The sequence below is a fragment of the Chiloscyllium plagiosum genome, unplaced genomic scaffold (genome assembly GCF_037043375.1).
Source record: "Chiloscyllium plagiosum isolate Xiang-an unplaced genomic scaffold, Cpla_swu_hap1 HiC_scaffold_25, whole genome shotgun sequence".
Classification (NCBI taxonomy): domain Eukaryota; kingdom Metazoa; phylum Chordata; class Chondrichthyes; order Orectolobiformes; family Hemiscylliidae; genus Chiloscyllium; species Chiloscyllium plagiosum.
In genome coordinates this window covers 56422811-56442195 of record NW_028270163.1, presented here as the reverse complement: position 1 = coordinate 56442195, position 19385 = coordinate 56422811, and the positions used below count along the sequence as shown (strand labels likewise).

General features: G+C 43.4%; 1 protein-coding gene across 3 annotated transcripts in view; it reads left to right on the top strand.

The window, feature by feature from the left end:
• The window catches only part of LOC122562305 (uncharacterized), a 152232-nt gene that overhangs the window by 542 nt on the left and 132305 nt on the right, over positions 1-19385 (top strand). For all 3 annotated transcript variants that reach the window (XM_043715131.2, XM_043715130.2, XM_043715129.2), the window contains exons 2-4: positions 9156-9485; positions 10864-11253; positions 17814-18038. In XM_043715131.2, the coding sequence (XP_043571066.2) occupies positions 9156-9485; positions 10864-11253; positions 17814-18038 (945 nt within the window). The remainder of the gene's footprint in view (positions 1-9155; positions 9486-10863; positions 11254-17813; positions 18039-19385) is intronic.

The following is a 19385-nucleotide window of genomic DNA, read 5'->3' as shown; positions in this document are numbered from 1 at the left end:
CTGTGGAGAGCAGGCAGGTCAGTGTTTGTGGGGCAGGGTTCTTGTCCACACTGCCAGCCCCGTGTTCAGTTGTCCTTTCACCAGAGTTGGAGGCCGCTGAAGTGTGTCCCCCTCTGCCAGGTTTTCACTCTCTCCCCCAGGGTTAATTACTGTCACATTCTCTGGGTCTGGAACATCGCTCACGTTTCTTATCATGCCTTCCTTTGTCCTGAGCTTCTCTCGGGTGAACTGGCCTCTGACTAATCGCTCTACAGCTTTTATTTTTGCGGCACGTGTTCTCTCGCTTCCTTCCATTTTTTTCCTTTTTGTGAAATGCAAACTGTAATGTGTAGTCCTGATGTAGTCATGCCTCGGGTTACCAGTACGAGATGGACGTATTCCTTTAGGTTGTATCACGACCTCTCATCTCCAACCACCCCAATTTCAGTCGAACTGATTCCCTTACATTCTTTTTTACATAAAACTAAGAGGCAGGAATCGGCCATTCAGCCCCTCGATCCCACCGTTTAATCCGAACCTGGCTGATCTCCTCTGGCCTCAGCTCCATTTGCCTTCTCACAGATGGACAAATACCCAATCCCTTGCAAAGAAGACTTCTGGAGGGGTTGCTGTCCTCCACAAAGCTGGACATGAGCCATGTGTCTAGATTAGAGTGGTGCTGGAAAAGCACAACAGTTAAGGCAGCATCAGAGGAGCAGGAAAATTGACGTTTCGGGCAGGAGCCATGTGTACCTGTAATTGCGGTTAGATGGGGATTCCCAAAAGTATGCTACAATTAATACTCATAATGCTTTGTACTAATATACCAGACTGCCTTTGGGGTATCATGAGCCTGAGCAATCTTTCAGCAGAAGCTGGAGAAGATTTTCCAAGATCTACCCCCAGGTCAGTGCAGTGGCTCAGTGCCTAGCACTGCTGCCTCACAGTGCTAGGGACCTGGGTTCAATTCCAGCCTCAGTGGAGCTTGCACGTTCTCCCTGTGTCTGCATGGGTTTCCTCTGGGGGTTCCATTTCCTCCCACAATCCAAAGATGCGCAGGTACAATGAATTGGCCATGCTAAATCACCCACAGTGTTCAGGGATGTGTAGGTTAGGTGTATCAGTCAGAGGTAAAATGTAGAGTAATGGGGAATGGGTTTGGGTGGGATACTTGTTGGGCTAATGGGTCTGTTTCCACACTGTAGGGATTCTAAGATTAGCCGGATGATGTGCTAATAACCGGGAAGACTAATAAGGGGTACTTAGAGAACTTGGAAATGATCCTTAGATGTTTCTCCCTGGATGGGATGTATGCTTTAGAAGGGAATAATGTGTGTCCCAGTCGCTCCAAGTGACCTAGTTGGGCTACAGTGTTGACAAAACTTAGCCTTGGAAATGGTCTCGTAGCTAAGACATAGACTTGGGAGAGTGAAAAGGCAGCTACCATCCTCTAAGATGTTGGCATGTTATGATCCCAAGTGAGATCTGGTGCTGACAGATGCCTCCCTGTATGGTATTGGAGTAGTGTTGACTTACAGATGGCCCAATGGAGAAGAACAGCCAGTAGTGTATGGTCTCTGTATTTTGGCTGATGGAGAGCACAAGTATGCCCAGATAGAGAAGGAAGGTTTGACGGTGATCTTTGGTTTCAGAAGGTTCCACCAATACTTTTATAGATGTCAGTTTGTAATAATGATGTACCAAAAAACCCCTGCTAGGGCTACTCAAAAGAGGACATGGCAGTGCTCCAGGTTGAATTCAGCAGTGGGCTCTTATTCAAAGTGGGTACAATTACAAGTTAGAACACCTACCAGGATGCCAAGTAGCAATGCTAATGCCTTGAGCTGTATCCTGCTGGCAGATCCACCACCAGTGTGCCACCACTGGTAGAGTGTGTTCCGGTTTTACATTTTTTGGACACCCTTCAGTCACTGCTGGCAATACCAGGCTGTGGATCTGGTTCTGGAAAAACTGAAACAGCTGGTGGTGATGGGGGAAACTAAAAGGCCATCACAACCAGAATTGAAACCTGTCTGGACCAGGCAAGACCAGATCACCATGGAGGGTAGCATAATATTACTTTGGGAGCAAGGGTGATTGTCCTGAGTAAAGGTTGCCACCAGATACTGGCTGAACTCCATCAGGGCCATCCAGGGATGTCCAAAATGAAATGTTGGTAAGACATTATGTCTGAGCTGAAAATGTGTTGCTGGAAAAGCGCAGCAGGTCAGGCAGCATCCAAGGAACAGGAGAATCGACGTTTCGGGCATAAGCCCTTCTTCAGGAATGAGGAAAGTGTGTCCAGCAGGCTAAGATAAAAGGTAGGGAGGAGGGACTTGGGGGAGGGGCTTTGGAAATGCGATAGATGGAGGGAGGTCAAGGTGAGGGTGATAGGCCGGAGTGAGATGGGGGGCGGAGAGGTCAGGAAGATGATTGCAGGTTAGGAAGGCGGTGCTGAGATCGAGGGATTTGACTGAGACAAGGTGGGGGGAGGGGAAATGAGGAAACTGGAGAAGTCTGAGTTCATCCCTTGTGGTTGGAGGGTTCCCAGGCAGAAGATGAGGCGCTCTTCTTCCAACCGTTGTGTTGCCATGGTCTGGTGATGGAGGAGTCCAAGGACCTGCATGTCCTTGGTGGAGTGGGAGGGGGAGTTAAAGTGTTGGGCTACGGGGTGGTTGGGTTGGGGAGACAGGCCGCCAACTTGCGGAAGTTTCAGAGAACACCTCTGGGACACCCGGACCACCCAAAACGTCGATTCTCCTGTTCCTTGGATGCTGCCTGACCTGCTGCCTTTTCCAGCAACACATTTTCAGCTCTGATCTCCAGCATCTGCAGCCCTCACTTTCTCTCAAAGACATTATGTCTGGTGGCCAGGACTGAATGCAGACATAGCCATGTTTGTGGGGCAGTGCACAGAGTGCCAACAAGGATAAAACCTACCATCAGCAGCTTCCCCACGTTCACAGGGATGGTCAGGTAAATCCTGCACTCGGTTACATGTTGACTATGCCAGCCCTTTCATGGGCTCAATGTTCATAGACATTGTGGACGCCCACTCAAAGTGGTTGGACGTGCATTGAGTTCATTCATCAAACATGGGGATGGTGATAGAAAAGTTGTGTGCATCTTTTGCAATATACAGACTCCCAGAAGTGTTGATCACAGACAATGGGCCATTGTTTATCAGCAGGGAAATCAAGCATATACTAAAGTGGAATGGTATTCGACATGTAAGGACAGCTCCATACCATCTATCATCCAATTGTCTGGTGGAACGAGCAGTCCAAACTTTGAAGGCTGGCTTAAAGAAACAGCCTTCAGCTTTACTAGATACAAAAATTGTCCTGGTTCCTATTTGATTGTCAGGCCGTCCCTCATGCATTTTCAGGGATAGCTCCAGCAGTGTTGCTAATGTGGAAAATACTCCGCCCCAGGTTAAAAAGCACGTGGACCACATGAAAGCTGCAAACTGGCAAACAGGGCAGGAGCAAAATATACCCAGCCCCTCAGAACAGCAAGAAAGGTTGTCAGAATCCATGGGTTCTCCCCTTCTGTCTAACATCGAACAAACCTCGGAGTCCGCGGTAGACATGTGGATGTCACAGCCTTGATGCCTTCCTGCCCTGGGAAAGGGATGAGTTTCTTTCAAAATGCTGCAGTTACGAGAGGTGGGCTATGGTCTGGTGCATGCCACCTGTATCTGAGACAGAGTTGGAGGACCTAGACACGGTGCAAAAGCGCCCCAGGAAAGGTTAGAAGAAAAAGAACAGGCCTATATCCCCAGAATTAGAGAACGAGGGATGTAGTGATTATAACGAGGTCAGCCTGGTGAATCTCATAGTGACTTCCCTGACTGGGGTTGTTACCCTGATCCAATCAGGGACTCCTGGTGTGAAGTTGATTTTCTTGTGATTCTCACACACCTGATGCAACTGCAATATGTCAACTTCTGTGAACAACAACAACATTTTATTAAGCAGAAACAGTTAAGCTGTGGACAAACTCTTAACACTTCACAAAGTTTTGTGAAGAATGTCGAGAGGTCTCTCTGAACAAAGGAACAGTTCTTCCTTTATATAATATCTTTACATCACAGTCAGTAATACTCACAAGATAACCCTCAGCCGTTCCCCCCACAGTCACATGCCACTCAAGACACAATGTAGTCATCACAGCATTTCCAGAGATAATGTAATGTAAATTATTCCTTATTGGCAAGACCTGGTGCAAATTATATTTTTTTGTACGTGTAGGATGTGGTCAGAATTTGAATTGCAATGTTCTGATTGATTTTGAATAGGGAACGATGAATTGAATTGAATTTATTGTCCCGTGTACTGAGGCACAGTGAAAAGCTTTGTATTGTGAGCAATACAGGCAGATCACAGAGTTAAGTAGCATAGATAGTAAACAATAGGTAAACATCCACAACAAGCTTTCTTGGACTCTTCACATGGATGCACTGGTTACAAAGGCCCAACAACGTCTCTTCTTCCTCAGGCAGCTGAGAAAATTTGGCATGATGGCGAATACTCTTGCCAACTTTTATAGGTGCGCCATCAAGAGCATTCTGTCTGGATGTACCTGGTATGGCAACTGTACCATTCAAGATCAGAGACGGTTACAGAGAGTGGTGAACTTGTCCCGGACAATCACAAAGGCCAACCTCCCATCTATAGAATCCATCTACCAGGCCCGCTGTCAAGGAAAGGCCGCCAGCATTCTCAAAGATCCATCCCACCCTGGCAATGTTTTTCAACAAACTCTACCATCAGGGAGAAGGTACAGAAACCTGAACACATGCACCAGCCGGTTTCAAAATAGTTTCTACCCTACTGTTAGAATACTGAATGGATTCACAAATGCTTAACATTCGCCTGTACCTGTGTTTTTGTTTTTGCTGCTGTTTACCTATTATTTACTTATCTATGCTATTTAACTGTGATCTGCCTGCATTGCTTGCAAGACAAAGCTTTTCACTGTGTCTCAGTACACGCGACGATAAATTCAATTCAGTAACCCCGGGGCATTCAATTTCTTGCAGGTCAGCAGAGCAAATTAACTCTTTAATATCTCACTGGCTGAAAGATATAAACAGGAGTTTCAGAGGTTCTGTTCTCTCTCAGAGCTGGCTCTGAGGGAGCCGTCCCACTATGCATGTGTAAATAAAGGGTGATTTGGTAACGAGATACTGACTTCTGCAGACTTATTTCACTCCCCCTCCTCCTGTTCTACTGCAGATTAAAACTCATCACTTTCCAGCCTTATTTACTTCTGCATCTTATTGAACTCAACATGTTCCCTCTCCAGAGATAATACTTGAACTGCTGAGTTGGTTTCTGATCTCCAGAATCTGCAGTACTTTGCTTTTGGTTTGGGAACGTCCATAGTCTGATTGCAGTCTTTGTTCTGCATTCTGTTTGGATGTAATAACTTCTGGATTCACTAACAAACCATTCTTACTGTTACCAATATTCCTGGTTTTCAGGTCAAAACCAAGACTGTAGCTGGAGCTCTGTTCTTGTCAGTATCGCTGCTTTCAGGCTACTAGGCTGAACATATCGCCCTTCCTTCAGCCCTTTTCCATTATCTGCCTTATGTTAATCATATTGTTGCAATAAACTCATATTTTCTTAACTTAGTTCTTCTATTCATTCCTAACAGCATGATGTAGTTACCAAGAGGCTGGCACAGCTGCCTGTTTATCTTCTTTCCTCTTGCTTTCCCTGACTGAGAATGTCATTTCTAGGCCTGGTCAGAAAAACATTGTGTATGTGCACTGCAACATGAATTTATTTAGGCCAGTTTCATTTACCCAATACTGTCAGATCAGTATTGTATCACCCCAACTCCACCTAAACTTTGGCTTCTTTTAAAATCCTGATTTCCATCAAAAGTGACTTTAGCTGTTCAGTCTGTTAACAATGGAATTTCCTTCCAAAACTGCTGCATTTGTAGACCTCTCCTTTTTAAAAAATTGTTCTTTGACCCAGAAATGTTATGAGTTGTTCATGAGTTTATAGCTTACTTGGAAACATTTAAAGATATAATAGGTCTTAGCTGAAAATGTGTTGCTGGAAAAGCGCAGCAGGTCAGGCAGCATCCAAGGAACAGGAGAATCGACGTTTCGGGCATAAGCCCTTCTTCAGGAAGGGCTTATGCCCGAAACGTCGATTCTCCTGTTCCTTGGATGCTGCCTGACCTGCTGCGCTTTTCCAGCAACACATTTTCAGCTCTGATCGCCAGCATCTGCAGTCCTCACTTTCTCCTATAATAGGTCTTAAGCAAGTAAAGGGAAAGCAGCAATGGAGGAATAAAGAAAAGGTAAGTCTTTAATGTGGGAGCAGACAGGAGAAATTAAATGATAAGAGATGACAGTGAAGGAACTGGTGATGGGGAAAACAAAGAAACAAAATGTGGGTCTTGGGAAGGTGTAAATGGGAATAGCAGAACCACGGTGGCTCAATAGTTAGCACTGCTCCCTCACGTTCCAGGGACCTAATTCCACCCTTGGGCGACTATCTGTTTGCACATTCTCCCCATGTCTGCATGGGTATTCTTTGGATGCTACCATTTCCTCCAAAAGTCCAGAGATGTGCAGTTTAGATGGATTGGCCATGTTAAATTGCCCACCGTGTCCAGGGATGTGCAGGCTAGGTGGGCTAGCCATGGGAAATGCAGGGTTATGGGGATAGGGCAAGATGGGTAGGTCTGGGTAGGATGTTCTTCAGTGTATGGCCTGTTTTCACGTTGTAGGGATTAGATGATTACCCAAGCTGCCTCTGAAGAATTATAACAGTGCTTATGATCTAAAATTGTTAAGTTAAACATTGAGTCTGGTTCAGGAGATTATAAAATGCCTAATTGAAAGATGAGGTTCTGTCCCTTGATCTTGCGCAGACCTTAGTTGGAACAGAGAGGTCTGACTTAGTTTCTGTGTCCGCAGATGCTGTCTGACCTCAGTATCTCAAACTGGCGCAGTGTCAGTATTTGTCTGATTACATTCCTTTGAGACATCTTGGCACATATTGTCATGTTGCATGTGCTCTACAAATACAGATTGTTGTATTCTAGCACTCCCAAATTCTTATTTTGAAGCTAAATGTGCTACTTCATTTGTTTTTTGAAGACACAACAGTGTTGGAAGGATACTTAGCTTTGTAGTAATTTCAGTTATATTAAAACTGGAGATTTCAGGTTCCTGTTTTTCATCCAAGTAACAATGAGGTAGGAGGTTGTCATAAAGTCAGAGAGATCTACAGCACAGGAAAAGGCCCTTTGGCCCATCACATTCATGCTGATCATAAACAACCACCTAACAAATCTCCAATATTAATGCTATTAACCTAACAGCTCTTAGCTTACAGCCTGTTTGCTTTGCCAATGCAAATGCATATTGAACATTGATCTATACGGCACAGGAATGGACCCTTCGGCCCATGATGTGTTGTAGATGAGGCCAAATTAAACTATCTCTTTTGCCTGCCCTTGATCCATTTCCCTCCATTCCTTGCATATTCATGTGCTTATCCAAAAGTCTCTTAAATATGCCTATCGTATCTGATGAAGGGCTTTTGCCTGAAACGTCGATTTTCCTGCTCCTCGGATGCTGCCTGACCTGCTGTGTTTTTCCAGCTCCACTCTAATCTCCAGCATCTGCAGTACCCATCTCTGCCTATCGTATCTGTCTCCACCACCACCCCTGACAGCATGTTCCAAACTTCTACCACTCTCTGCGTTAAAAACCTGCCCCTCACATCTCCTTTGGGCTTTCCTCTCTCACCTTTAAATGCATGCCCCCTAGTTTTAGCCATTTCAACTCTGGGAAAAAGATTCTGACCGTCAACACCATCTATGCACCTGATAATTTTATATCAAGTCTCCTCTCAGTCTCTGCCACTCCAGAGAAAACAACCCAAGTTTTTCTCGCCTGACCTTATAGTTCATACTCTTTAATCCAGACAGCATCCTGGCAAATCTCTGTTGCATCCTTTCTAAATACTTCTAAATGTTGTGAGGGTTTACATTCTTACAGGCAGTGAGTTCCAGATTCTCACCACTCTCTGGGTGAAAAGGATTTCCTCAACTCTCTACTAAACCTCCTCCCCCTTACCTCAAATCTCTGCCCTGCTCCGGGTCATTAACCCCTCCATCAAGGGGAAAGGTTTCTTCCTGTCACCCCTGTATAATTTTATACATCTCAATCATGTTCCCCCACCTCAGTCTCCTTTGCTGTAAGGAAAACTTCTCCCTTCATACTGAAACCCTCCAGCCCATGCAACATCCTGGAAAATCTCTTGGAAATTGTTTGGAAGCTAATAAATAAAGTTAAGCCTAGCCATCATTTATGTAGGTGAAAGTTCGGGCTGATTATGTTCTGTTGTATTAAGTTTATTGGTACATTTAACATTAAGCAGAATTAATGGAAATTTTGTTACAATTTAAAGAAGCCCATTAATTGTGCCTCATTTTGACCACAGGTCATGCCTTGTTTCTGAGTTTTTACACCATATTTTTCTTTAAAAAGTTAAACCTTTTTGGATCTTGTTTCTTTAGTATGGGACAACAGAGGCATAAAATGGGTGTTCCTGTTATTTCAGACATTAGATAAGATTGAAAACATTTCCCAACAGCTGATAAACAGACACATATTTTCCTTTTGTGAATGTTAAATTTCCTAATGTTAAAATTAAATTCTAATTAAATCAAATTCAAATTAAATTAAAATGTTACTGACCAAGATTTCAAGACCAAAGGGCATACTTTTAAGGTGAGAGGAAAAAGATTTGTAAAAGACATGAAGGGCATTTTTTTGACACAGAGAGTGCTTTGTGTATGGAATGTACTGCAGAAAATGTGCTGGATGTGGGTGCAGTTTAAAAGACATTTAGGTAAGTACATGATTAAGAAATATTTGGAGGGATACGGGTCAAGTGCAGACTGGTTGAACTAGTTTAGTTTGGGATTCTGGTTGGATCGAAGGAACTGTACCTATGCTGAATGACTGTATGACTCTCATAATGACTTTAGGTTTCTATATCTAGATTTGTGAATAAAAGAACAACAGACCAAATAGTAGCCATGTTAATCCAGTATATTTGGGAAGGAGATTCCAGTTCCTGATTGGCAAATTAACTGAAGAAATACTAATAACTTAAAACTTGATTTTCTTGCAGTTGACAAAATGGATTTGCTGCAACAACAAATAATTGGATTATGCCGTGCTCACCCTGAAGGCTTTCTTTTATCTCAATTATCCAGCCTATACCTGCAGATGTACAAGACATCGTTGGAGTTGTCAGATTATGGGTTTCACTCCACATCAGGTCTCCTGGAGCACATGAAGGATGTGATTCAATTGGATTACGATGGACAAAAGGTCATTATTAAGTCAGCAAGTGGGAAAGGATCAGCAGAGTGCAGCTGCCCTTCCAGCAGCATGTTAGAAAAGTTGCCTCTGGTTAATCTATCTTACAACCAAATGCGGATTCCAAATCAGCATCAGGGTAAGAGATCATGTGATTGTTATTGAGAAACAACAATAATCTCAGGTTAAAAATGTGGCTGCATGGTATTCAGTTTGAGATCTTTCTGTTATGCAATTTAGGAAGATTGGAGTAGGACAGATGCTTCCCTCACAGGAAAGCAAAAGTGAAACAGTGTGTTGGTACAAACTGAGATGATCCAGACAGGAAGATGAAATTCTTCAATACTTTGCATGCCCTGTTTTCTCCGATGTGTTCTTGGAATGTGGACCTCCCTGGCTAATCTGGCATTTGTTCCCCATCCTTAGTCATCCTTGAAAGTGGTGATAAATTGGCTTCTTGAACCTATGCTCTGTCTGCCCTGTGCTTCCAGTTACCTGCCACTTCAACACACCACTGTGCTCCTGGCCAGCATTTCTGTCTCAGGCTTGCTGCAGTGCTCCAGAGCAGCTCAGCGCAAGCTGGAAGAACAGCACCTCATTTTCCAGTTGGGAACTCTGCAAATCTTCTGGGCCAAAGTGAGGACTGCAGATGCTGGAGATTAGAGTCAAGATTAGAGTGGTGCTGGAAAAGCACAGCAGGTCAAGCAGCTGTGACCTGCTCAAGGACCAGGAAAATCGACGTTTCGGGCAGGAACCCTTCATCAGGAATCTTCTGGATTCAATATTGACTTCACCAATTTTCGGTCCTGAGTTCTCCCATGCCCTAACCCCAATATCCACAAACCGGACCTTGTTAGCACAATGTCTACTATTACACACAACCCATTGTTAGCCATGAACAGTCCCCATTAACAGCTATTCACTGTCCCAGCCTGATCATTAGCCATTCTTTTGCTTGTCCAACTGTTCTTCTCTTTCTTTGAGTTCTATCTCCATCTACCATTTACTCTTTACCCCATCTTTCCCCCACACCCCCCCCCCCGTCCTCTTTTCTGCATATAAACTGACACTTTCCTAGCTGCCGTTAGCTCTGAGGAGGGGGTCACTGAACCCGAAACATTAACTGTGCTTCTCTCCACAGGTGCTGCCAGACCTGCTGAGCTTTTCCAGCAAGTTCTGTTTTTCCTTCTGATTTCCAGCATCTGCAGTTCTTTCGTTTATTTATTAAGCCATAGATGCTGTTGGTTTGGATTGTTTTTTTTCGCAGATCAGACCCTGATGTGTGTGGTCATTGGAAGGAACATGGTGTATAGATTGTAAGGTGTTTTAAGCCCGTCGTCATGGAAATAATAAGCAGATTTGAAGTAAACTCCACTAACCTGTGGAAGTGGGCTCTGTTTCGTTTTTTTAATGCGAGATGGTGATCTTCTATTCTCAGTAATTTAAAAACTTTGGAAAACAGTGTTTAAATTGGGTGTTACTTCATTTCTTCCTGATGAGGTCTTTCCTTTACACAGTGAACAAGGAAGCGAGATTGAAGGATGAATTGATGAGGCTCTTTTGTTGTTACCCTGAAGGCATTGCTCTACATAAGTTAGAGAAACTTTATAAAAGACAATACAAGAAGCATTTGAATGCTGCAGAGTACAAATTTCCAACAGTACAAGCCATGGTGGAATCGATGAATGACATTCTCTGTCTAATACCCACTAACAAAGGGTTTACCATCAAAACCAAATCTCGACAGTACACAAGAAAAATGCAAGAGAGGATCCTTCAGATTCCTGAGACATCTTTTGGTTCTTCTAAAACTCAGACATTGGTCCAGGGAGAAACTAAGCGTGATTGCAAACCAGGGAATAAACCTTCTCTGGCACAGCCACCATTGCAACAAAAGAAGCCTACAGGTAATCAAATCAAATTTTACATACTTCGATGTATAAAACATTTCAGGAGTGGAATTAACTCAGATTTGTATAGTACCTTCTTTGATCCTCAAGCCATTATAATGTACTTCACAACTAGTGGATTCCTTTTGAGGTATGTTTACTGTAATGCAGTCGAATTGTGGACGGCGATGTCCCCAACTAGCAATGATGTGGCTAACCAGTTGATCCCATATTGGTGATGTGCTTTCTGAAGGCAAGTTAGCCAGGAACCCAGGAGCACTTCCTGTTCTTTTTTAAATAGGGCCACAGAAAGTTAGGACCCAGTGGGATTTGGGCGTCCTCATGAATAAATCACAAAATGCTCCCCTACAAATTCAACACATAATAGGGAAGGCAGATGGATTATTGGCCTTTATCACAAACAGAATGGAGTACGAAAATAGAAAATTTAAAGCTATACAAGGCATGAGTTAGACCACAGCTGAAATACTGTGAATAGTTTTGGTCCCTTCATCTATGCCAATGGAGGCAATCCAGGCAGGTTGAGTAGGTTGGAACTGTACTCATTGGAGTTTAAAAGAATCAGAGGTCATGGAGTCATAGAGGTATATAGCACAGAAACAGGCCCTTCGGCCCAACTTGTCCAAACCAGCTATGTTTTTTTTAAACTGAACTGGACCCATTTGCTTATGTTTGGCCCATATCCCTCTAAACCTTTCCCATCTATGTACCTGTCAAAATGTCTGTTAAATGAAATAATTGTACTTGCCTCTTCCACATCCTCTAGCAGCTCATTCCATACATGCTCCATTCTCTGCATGAAAAAGTTGCCCCTCAGATCCCTTTAAACTTTTCCCCTCTCACGTGAAACCTATGCCCTCTGGTTTTGAGCTCCCCTGCACTGGGAAAAAGACCTTGCCTATTTACCCTTTCCATGTATCCCATGATTTCACAAACTCCAATAAAGTCACCCCTCCAGCGCCCCCATGCTTCAGGAAAAAAATACCAGTCTATTCCCCGACCCCCAACGAGCTGAAACGGTCTAGTCTTGGTAACAACATCCCTTCAAAATCCCACCAGTCCAGCCACCCCCTCACCCCACCAACACCACCAATGAAGGGCTCTGGTGGCAAAGCAATCCTCTCTCTTCCTCCACACCCCATCCCTCCACACAGACTATCTCTCCACTCTTTGCCTCAGAGAGTGACCCTACCCAACTGGGTTCTGAGCACTCCTCCTTTGTTTCTGGTCCTGACTACTTGTAAGCCAATTAGTGACCACTACTGTTTATTAGGTAGGAGGTGGTGGTGAGCAAGTTGTCCTGAACTTTGTCCCTTAAGTCTTGTGTACAGGTCATTAAAATGGCTGCTGAGGAAAACAACTTGAGGTAATGGGTAAAGAAGCAAAAAAATGCAAAGTGAAGGAATAGAGAAAAAACATTGAGAAGCCAAAACGGAAGAAAAGACAAGATAGAGTCAGAGGTTCTGATCAAAAATTGTTGAACTCGATATTGAACCCAGGAGATTGTGGATTGCTATGTCAAAAGATGAGATGTGTTGCATATGGTACATTGGCCTTCATAGGGAGAGGGTTTCAGTACAGGAACAGGGATGTCTTGCTGCAATTGAACAGGGTCTCGGTGCTACCAAGATCAGTGCCTGCAATACCGTGTGCAGTTTTGACCTCCTTATCCAAGGAAGGATGTTCTGGCGATGGAGGGAGTGCACAAAGGTTTACCAGATTGATTCCTGGGATAGCAGGACTTAGCATAAAGAGGGAGGATCGGTTAGGACTACATTCCGAAGTTTAAAAGGATGAGGGAGGGGATCTCATAGAAACCTATAAAATTCTAACAGGGTTAGACAGGGTAGATGCAAGAAAAATATTCGTGACAACTGAGGAATCCAGACCAAGGGTCACTGTTTAAGGATGCAACATAGATAAAGGCAAGGACTGATTTGGGATAGTCAACATGGCTTTGTACGTGGGAAATCATGTCTCACAAACTTGATTGAGTTTTTTCAGGAAGTAACAAAGAGGATTGATGAGGGCAGAGTGGTAGATGTGATCTATATGGACTTCAGTAAGGCATTCGACAAGGTTCCCCATGGGAGACTGATTAGCAAGGTTAGATCTCACGGAATACAGGGAGAACTAGCCATTTGGATACAGAACTGGCTCAAAGGTAGAAGACAGAGGGTGGTGGTGGAGGGTTGTTTTTCAGACCGGAGGCCTGTCACTAGTGGAGTGCCACAAGGATCGGTGCTGGGTCCTCTACGTTTTGTCATTTACATAAATGATTTGGATGCGAGCAAAAGAGGTACAGTTAATAAGTTTGCATGACACCAAAATTGGAGGTGTAGTGGACAGCGAAGAGGGTTACCTCAGATTACAACAGGATCTTGACCAGATGGGCCAATGGGCTGAGAAGTGGCAGAAGGAGTTTAATTCAGATAAATGTGAGGTGCTGCATTTTGGGAAAGCAAATTAGGGCAGGACTTATACACTTAATGATAAGGTCCTAGGGAATGTTGCTGAACAAAGAGACCTTGGAGTGCAGGATCATAGCTCCTTGAAAGTGGAGTCGCAGGTAGATAGGATAGTAAAGAAGGCGTTTGGTATGCTTTCCTTTATTGGTCAGAGTATTGAGTGCAGTAGTTGGGAGGTCATGTTGCAGCTGTACAGGACATTAGTTAGGCCACTGTTGGAATATTGCGTGCAATTCTGGTCTCCATCCTATCGGAAAGATGTTGTGAAACTTGAAAGGGTTCAGAAAAGATTTACAAGGATGTTGCCAGGGTTGGAGGATCAGAGCTACAGGGAGAGGCTGAACAGGCTGTAGCTGTTTTCCCTGGAGCGTCGAAGGCTGAGGGGTGACCTTTAGAGGTTTACAAAATTATGAGGGGCATGGATCGGGTAAATAGACAAAGTCTTTTCCCTGGGGCCGGGGAGTCCAGAACTAGAGGACATAGGTTTAGGGTGTGATGGGAAAGATATAAAAGAGACCTAAGGGGCAACTTTTTCACGCAGAGGGTGGTACGTGTATGGAATGAGCTGGCAGAGGATGTGGTGGAGGCCGGTACAATTGCAATATTTAAGAGGCATTTGGATGGGTATATGAATAGGAAGGGTTTGGAGGGATATAGGCCGGGTGCTGGCAGGTTGGACAAGATTGGGGTGGGATATCTGGTTGGCATGGACGGGTTGGACCGAAGGGTCTGTTTCCATGCTGTACATCTCTATGACTCTATGACTGAGATGAGGAGAAATTCTTTTCACCTGGATTGTGGTGAGCCTATGGAATTGTCTGATACAGAAAGTGGATGTAGACAAAACATCGAGTGTTTTCAAGAAGGAAGTGGATCTAGTTCTTCGGGCTAAATGAATCAAAGGGTATGGGGCAAAAGCAGGAACAGGGGAGTGAGTTGGATGATCAGCCAAGATCGTGTTGAAAGGCCTACACCTACTCCAATTGTCTGTATTTCTCTGGCCCATCAGCTTATTTTGACGTTTGTTAAAACACTGTAGAAGATCACAGATAGAAACCTTGGTGTGACCCGTTGCTGCTATAACTCTAAGAGGTTGCAATGTCACTTCGGGGAGTGCTGCTCTAAGGTATGCTTACCACTGCTGCATGCATACCCTGCTATAGTACCCCAGACTTGATGATGCTCCTGGAAATGTCAGACGCAGTACGATTGCTAAAGACCCATTGTATCTTAGGAATTCTCTATCCTTCATCCATCCCACTAAACCCAACTGTATCTGCTTCATTACACAAGGAAGGGTGTTCTCACTGTGTCTTAACTCGTATACATTCTAGCACTTTGACATAATTGGACAAATGTATAGAACACAATATGTAGGGTCTAGATTAGAGTGGTGCTGGAAAAGCACAGCAGTTCAGGCAGACATCCGAGGAGCAGTAAAATCAACATTTCGGGCAAAAGCCCTTCATCAGGATGAAGGGCTTTTGCCTGAAACGTCGATTTTACTGCTCCTTGGATATCTGCCTGAACTGCTGTGCTTTTCCAGCACCACTCTAATCTAGACTCTGGTTTCCAGCATCTGCAGTCATTGTTTTTACCTAGAACACAATATGGCCCAGACACTAAAGAGATAGAGGGCAGTATTGTACAGAGAATTGAGATGGTGCAGTATGACACTTAGCTCCATCCAGTTTGTTTCAGAGAGTAAGGAGAGGATTAGAGATGAATGTTTGAACAGCCAATGGATGAGACAGCATCCATACCATTTGTTGTACAAATATCCAGAATGACTCTGACTTCCATGTAATTATCTTTGGGCCATCAAATCAAAGACAGCACACGTACACACACACACGCACACGTACACACACACACGCACAGAGATTGATACAACACACACACGCACACAGCGATTGACACACACACCGAGGGATACTGAGACACACACAGATAATGGCAAACAGATTATTATTGTTTAGTTGGAAGCTGTTGGAATTGTTTTGGATATCTTGGGGGGAGATTAGTTAAATTATATCGCACAGTGGAATACATTTGAGCTGGTTTCCCCTCTTAAATTGTGGATTAACTTGTGTTGTTTCTACACACAGAATTATCAAGATTATGTAACTGGCATGATTGAATTGTTTAGTTTTGCTGAACTAACCTATGCAGTCTATGACTTCTTTAGATACTATACTTTCATACAAGTACTTCTTGTGTTTTTAGGATGAACACTTTGGGTTGAACATTGTGTGTTTCTTATGACTTTGCAAAACAAGTGGAGAACATATTTAACATAGGCTTTCCAGTTTTACAGCAAGAGCTGATTTTTCTTGAGTTCTTGATATTTTCAAGGGCTATTTTTTGTTTTTTGAGGACACCTTTTTCATACTCTCATTTATTAGGGGACATAGTCACCCTGTAACAATGCCTTCTGTATTTGTGTTGACATCTGGGGAATTTGGATTCACACACAAGCAGAATTTTAAAAAATTGACCAATATCCTTAATTGTCAAACACTTCATCAAACAAAGTCACAACACACAGGGAAAGTATTAATTTCCAAGGCTCCACACATTGAAATTGAGACAAAGCAACAGCAAAATAGCAACAAACAAAGTGGCTTTTATAAAAGATTAACTAATACAGACTTCGACACATAAAATCCCATCATCCCTTATACACACCTGCAGACTGGTGAGATCACAGCTAATTCTTTTCTGTTGACCATACACAAAACTGGAATATTTTAATGTGGCAGTTACTCCTATTTTATTGCATATGAGGTAGGGTGAAGTTGCCATAGTTTTACTGGATCATAGGGCTGCTCTCTCATTAGAGAGAGAGTATGGTTAAACCTCAGTGTCATCATGCCTCAGATGAAGGGAGAAGTTGAGAAGGAGAGTGCTTCAGGGTAACCTCAGCCGGTGTGGGAATTGAATCCATGCTCTTGGCATCACTGCATCGCAAACCAGCTGTCAAGCCAACAAAGCTAATTGATCCTTCACCCTACTACATATAAGATCTCAATCTCTGATTTAAATATAGCAATTGATGCACTGTTTTCATTACAATGGATTTCACTACATTTTCCACTTTCTACAGCAGATTTTGAAATTATGCAGCTTTAAATGAGCAGTTCCACATTTGGATGTAGGTTTGCTCGCTGAGCTGGAAGGTTCATTTCCAGACGTTTTGTCACCCTACTAGGTAACATCTTCAGTGAGCCTCCGGTCGAAGCACTGCTGATGGTTCCTGCTTTCTGTTTATTATAGAATAATAGATAAAAAGCAGGAATCATCAGCAGCGCTTCGCCTGGAGGCCCACTGAAGATGTTACCTAGTACAGTGATGAAACGTCTGGAAATGAACCTTCCAGCTCAGTGAGCAAACCTACACCCAGAACCTCAACATGAACTACAAAACTTGCTCATTTCACACTTATTTGCAATTAATTCATTACCTCAGCGATTTCATGTTTTCTCTGCGCCCGGTTAGCTAAATATTTCTTTTAGGAGAGAGTGAGGACTGCAAATGCCAGAGATTAGAGTCAAAAGGTGTGGTGCTGGTAAAGCATAGCCGGCCAGGCAGCATCCGAGGAGCAGGAGAGTCGACGTTTCGGGGCATAAGTATCACATTCCTGATGAAGAGCTTATGCTCAAAATGTTGACTATCCTGCTGATTTGATGCTGCCTGACCGGCTGTGCTTTTCCAGTGCTATACTTTTTGACTCTAAATATTTCTTTTGTTGACATCTTTTAAAACTGTTCTCTTGCCCCTTCCTATTTCCCCCTCACCCTCCCAACTCCATTGCAGACTTTGTTTAAATCATTACCACATTTTTAGCTCTCCTGTATCCCATTTCTTCAGCTGCAGCCTTCTAATCCCTCTGCTACCTTCTCCCTCAACCAAATCCAGCTCCCTTGGTGACTTCCTCAGTGCTATCACTATTCCTAATTGCTCACTGCTCTCTCAATCACAGACTAATTCTCTCCCATATTTGTGCTGTTAGACTCCAGTGGACTGAATGTTCTATTTAGAGGCTTTGTGACCCACCTATGTATTTTAACACTATGTGCTTTCTGTTAGGTAATGATTTATTGGTGCTTCAGGAAGAAATTCTAAACCTGATTAAAGATAAATCCAAAGGCATTCCAGTGCGACGAATAAGGAAGGCATACAAGACGGCTTATGAAAGGCCCTTGAATCTAGACTCTGGATCTCTCCAAGATGCACTTAAACTGATGAAGAATAAGCTGTTTGTGCAACATTCAGGAACGTATGCCCTTGTTTTTGAGAATGAGCTTGCAGCAGGTATGATTTAACAACAAAATAGTTGCATTTCTCAATTTAAAGAGTATTTTGTGGTAATGGTCTGTGAATACAAAGAAATGAGGATGAAACATGAAGCATCTGTCCTCCCCTGAAACTAGCAGTATAGGTCTATAACGTTGTAAAGAAGGCATATGGAATGCTCTTGTTCCTTGGCAGAGGTACAGAATACAAAAGTAGGATATAACGATGAAACTATATAAGACACTGCTGAGGCCACAACTGGAGTATTGTGAGATGTTCTGGTCACCACATTACAGGAAGGATGCTATTATTCTGGAGAGAATGCAGAGAAGACTTACTAAAATACTGTCAGGGCTGGAGAACTGTCCCTCTGAGGAGAGATTGGAGAGGTTGGAGTTGTTTTCCTTGGAACAGAGAAGGCTAAGGGTGACCTGATTGAGGTTTACACAATGGTGAGGGGTAGAGATAGAGGAGAAAGGGGGAGCCCATTTCTCTTGGTAGAGGTCAAAAACTAGGGTCATAGATCAAGCTAAGTGGCAGAAGGACTAGAGGGGATGTGAAGAAAAATATTTTTTAAGCAGATTGTAGTGGGTGTCTGGAATTCGCTGCCTGAGTCCTGGATCTGCACCTTGCAGGGCTGTGCCCATGTACAGGAACATGGAATTAGAAAGTGCATCTGGGTGTGTTTGGGTCAGCATGGATGAAATGGGCTGAATGGCTTTGATGCTGTATAGTTTCTATGGTTCTTCATTTAATCCTGAATGCTACACATAGTTTAAAATAAAACCAAGCATTTTTATTCACCAGCAGAATGAAATATTGCTTTCTTCAACCAAACAAATAATTTGCAAAACCGAAGTCAGTATGATGGTGGTGAAGATTAGTGTCTAACATCTCATCCCAGTGTTCTATCCCCTGCTTCCCTTTCTACACTGTTATTGGTGGCCCCAGTGATAACACAAAACAAAGCCATTCAGCCCATTGTATCCATGTCAGCTCTTTGAAAAGGCTAAACATTTAGTATAATTTCCCTTTTATCCACCACTAACACATTCTCCTTGTTTACTCAATCAAATCTCAACATGATTTTGTACCTTTTTTTATTGACTTGTGGGATGTGAGAGTCACTGGCTGGCCAGCATTTCTCTAATGTCCCTCGCTTCCCTTAAACTGAGAGGCTTGCTAGGCCATTTCAGAGAGAGTCAACCAAATAGCTGTGGGTCTGGATTCATATATAGGCCATAGCAGGTAAGGATGGCAGATTTCCTTCCCTGGAGGGCGTTAGTGATGCCAGATGTATTTTCCCAACAATTAACAGTGGTTTCATGGTCATCAGTAGATTCTTAAATCCACGCTGTGTTTCAT